The sequence below is a fragment of the Lactuca virosa genome, chromosome 8, assembly GCF_052849685.1.
Source record: "Lactuca virosa cultivar CGN04683 chromosome 8, Lactuca_virosa_CGN04683_v6, whole genome shotgun sequence".
Classification (NCBI taxonomy): Eukaryota; Viridiplantae; Streptophyta; class Magnoliopsida; order Asterales; family Asteraceae; genus Lactuca; species Lactuca virosa.
Window position 1 is genome coordinate 272962560 of NC_136433.1, and position 4000 is coordinate 272966559.

At 39.4% G+C, this 4000-nt stretch overlaps 1 protein-coding gene across 1 annotated transcript; it reads right to left on the reverse strand.

Moving 5' to 3' along the window:
• Positions 1-3215: 3215 nt before the first annotated feature.
• Positions 3216-4000, reverse strand: LOC145131526 (uncharacterized). Its single transcript, XM_079066200.1, has 2 exons — positions 3827-4000; positions 3216-3689 (listed from the first exon to the last, which is right to left on the reverse strand). The coding sequence occupies exons 1-2, from the start codon at positions 3998-4000 to the stop codon at positions 3216-3218; spliced, it is 648 nt and encodes a 215-aa protein (XP_078922326.1).

Below are 4000 nucleotides of genomic sequence, written 5' to 3' on the forward strand. Positions count from 1 at the left end.
TAGCTATAGCTATATGGAAGAAGATTATCTCCTGGAGTTGTTAACTTTTAAGCTTGAGGAAAGAAACGTGGTTTGCTTTTTGAGAGAGAATGGGAATGTTCTTGTTTACTATATGTTTAGAATGAAAGAATGATCGTATTTGAGAATTATATATGAAGGAAACTTAAATAAGAAGGTGATGTGATATGTTCGTTGGTAACTTAATCAAATCACATTGGGAAACTGAATTTAGGATAAGATATGAGATATTTAGGAGTGTTTTCGGATGAAACAATATATATTAAGGTGGGTTTTCGGATCTAATAACTCCTAGTAATGAGTTTTTGCCCCTTAAGGTCAACAAGGAAGAAGGTTTACGGTTTTGAGTTAAAAGGGGAAAAGGGTTCACGGTTTTGAGTCAAAGGGGAAAAGAGTTTTCGGTTTTTTAGTCAAGGTGAAAAGGGTTTACGGTTTGACTTTCCATCCCTTAGTGTTTTCGGATTTGCTTCATCCTAAAGAAGGTGTTTTCAGTTTGGCTTTGGGATAAGATTCCCAAAACCATAAACTACATTCATACCCTTTTTAAACCTTTAATTTCCTTATTTTTAGTTAAGTGTTGGACTTGTATTTGCTTGCATTAAACCTATTTTGCATTTTTACTTATATATAGGTTAAATAAGCATGCACACTAGGCATCCAAAGTTCTTATAACAACAATATAGGTGGTGAGTTTTACTTGTACATGCTTGTAGTCTAGACTTTTATTAACTCAAAACAACGGGTTGTTACAGATAACCCTTTGGAGATTGAGCAACTTCAATCCGCAAGAAATAACGTAGCAATCCCAAGTCTTTCATAGCAAAACGGTGAGCCAAATCACGCTTTAAAGACTCTATACCATCATGATAATCACCAGTAATAACCATGTCATCGACATATAAGGAAAGAATAATCCGACCTGCATTCGTACATCGAATAAATAGAGTCGAGTCATGGTTACTTGGTTGAAAACCAAGAGAAGTAATCACCATAGAAAATTTCTCAAACCAAGCACGAGGGGCTTGTTTGAGGCCATATAGTGCCTCCCGAAGTCGACAAACTTCACCTGGTTGGTGTGCAATACCAGGGGGAGGAGACATGTATACTTCCTCATGAAGATCACAATTCAAGAAAGCATTCTTGTCATCCATCTGATAAATCTTCCAATGGCGAATGGAAGAAACTGCAATCAAGGTGTGAATAGTCATCATTTTTGCAACAGGGGCAAACGTCTCCTCATAATCCATACCATACTTTTGCGCGTACCCTTTCGCAATAAGTCTGGCTTTATAACACTCAATGGATCCATCAGACTTTTTTTTGATTTTAGAAACCCAACGACAACCAATCGTGTGTTTTCCTGGTGGAAGCAGAACCAGATCCCATGTATGAATCTGATAAATAGCTGCAAGTTCCTCAGCCATAACGGTCTGCCAAAGGGGATTAGAAACGGCCTCTTTGTAGGATGTTGGCTCAGAGAGACGATGTACATTAGCAATAAAGGAGGCAAACACCGGTGAGTAAGAGGAATAGACAAAGTCAGGAAGCTTTGTGGACTTCTTATTATGATAAGGCCTCGATGGAGGGGGTCTTGATGATTTGCAGGCAGAGGATCAACAATAGGTGGTAGATCAGCCGCATGTGGTGGATCAGTGACATGTGGTGGATCATCAATGTTAATGCTAAATGGATCAATAGTATGAAGCTCCTCTCGGGTTGCATCATGTGACTGAACAGGAATGCTATAGAATGGAATATGCTCCAAAAAGGTGACATTGCGAGATACATACAGTTTCTGATTTGAAGGATCATAGCACCGATAACCTTTCTGACCAATACCATATCCCAGAAAAATACAAAGAGCTGATTTTGAAGACAACTTATCTCTCTCTACATGAGGCTTCAAGACAAAACATGTACACCCAAACACTCGTAATGAAGAATAATCTGGGATTTGTCCAAACAACATTTCATAAGGAGACTTCCCCAAAGTGTACGCAGTAGGAATGCGATTAATAACATAAGTGGCGGCATGAACAACTTCTCCCCAAAACATATTGAGAACTTGAGCAGAGAGTAGTAAGGATCTGGCAGTTTCTGGGAGATGTCGATGATTTCTTTCTGCAACACCATTCTGCTGAGGAGTGTCTGTACAAAATGATTGATGTATAGTGCCATCAGATGCCAATAATTGTTTAAAATCATTGGAGGTAAATTCTCCTCCCAAATCACACCGAAAACATTTTATGACAGCAGAATGTTGAGTCTTGATAAGAGCTCTGAATTCACTATATATGGTGAAAAAGTCAGACCTGCGCTTAATAAAATAAACCCACGTAAAACGAGTGTAATCATCAATGAATGAAACATAATAGTTAGCTCATGATTTGGAGGTGATCGGAGAGGGACCCCACACATCAGAATGCACAATATCAAAGGGAGCAACAGAACGAGTGACACTTTTATTAAACGGTAAAGCAAAAAATTTTCCCAGTTTACAACCACAACAATCAGAAATATCATCAAATTTCAAAGAGCCTAATACACCAGTGGAAACCAAAAACTGTAAACGAGACGCTGACACATGTCCCAAACGAGAATGCCAAAGATAAAAAAATAGACGATGAAGGGTTTAAACGAAAAGACGACAAATCGACACTAGATGCAGCAACATCAGCAACATATAGCTGCTCCAAGACATAAAGCTCTTCAAGTCTACGGCCTATCCCAATCACCCTCCGAGACCGAATGTCCTGTACACAACCTAATGAATCAGAAAAGAAGACCCAACAACCAGATTTACACAACTGACTGACCGATGCAAGATTCAAAGCAAGTGTAGGAATGTAATACATATTTGTTAAAGATATATAAGGAGTGACAATAGAACCAACACCCTCTACTGACATGGGTGTAGCACTAGCAGACATAACAGAGATAGGTGTACGAGAAGATAATGAAGCAAAAGATGACAAATATGGTGACATATGATGAGATGCACCAGAATCCAATATCCATAAGGATGAAGGAATACCTGACGTATTGGATGAAGACAGACCTGAATGGGACATGGAAGTTGACATGGCAGTTGGATTGGTAGCTAAGAACTGTCTGAACTGATCAACAATCTGTGGATCCAAGGTTGATGGTGGTGTGAAATCTGTTTCATTCTCAACTGAAGGTGTAGCAGCAGCGTACTATGGTGGCCTAAAAGATGAAAATGAGGGACGTGACTGTCCAGAAGACTTGTTCTGTTGTGAAGACTGAGACTGTGTTGGTGATCTTGTTTGTTGTTGCTGTTGATTTCCCTTGCTTGTCAGTAAAGGACAATTTGCCTTCCAATGGTTCTTCTTCTTACAGAAATCACACTCATCAAATGCAAATATGGGACGATTTTGGTTTGAAGATTGAGGTCGTTGTGGAACAGCAAAGACAGCAGGAGTGGCTGTCTTGGGAGCTTTGTCATCATGGGACCTGATACGAGTTTCTTCAGCAATCAACTCGTGAACAACCAAATCAACAGTGGGAAGAGGTGTACGATGCAAGATTGATCCACGTAGACCTTCAAAATCTGAACGTAATGCCATTAAGAACTGAACCAAACGTTGCTCTTCCCTTCTATCAATATAAGGCTTAAAAGCCTTCAACACATCAAGTTCTGTAAGAGCTAACTAATCCCACAAATCCGACATAGCTTCATAAAATTCCTGAACACTGAGATTGTTCTGTTGGAGACAAGATCAAACTCTAACTGATACTGCTTTGCAAAGTTAGACTGAGTATACAACCTAGCCAAGTGATCCCAAACCTCCTTTGTCGTGTCATACTTCGCCAACTGAGTACCAATAGACTGGATGACAGAATTATTAATCCAAGTAATGATCTTGGAGTTATCAGTCTCCCATGAATCCAGTAAGGTTGCATAATTATCGGCCTTTTTGTCTGTTGGTTTCTTCTTGTCACCTGTAACAATCCCCCACAT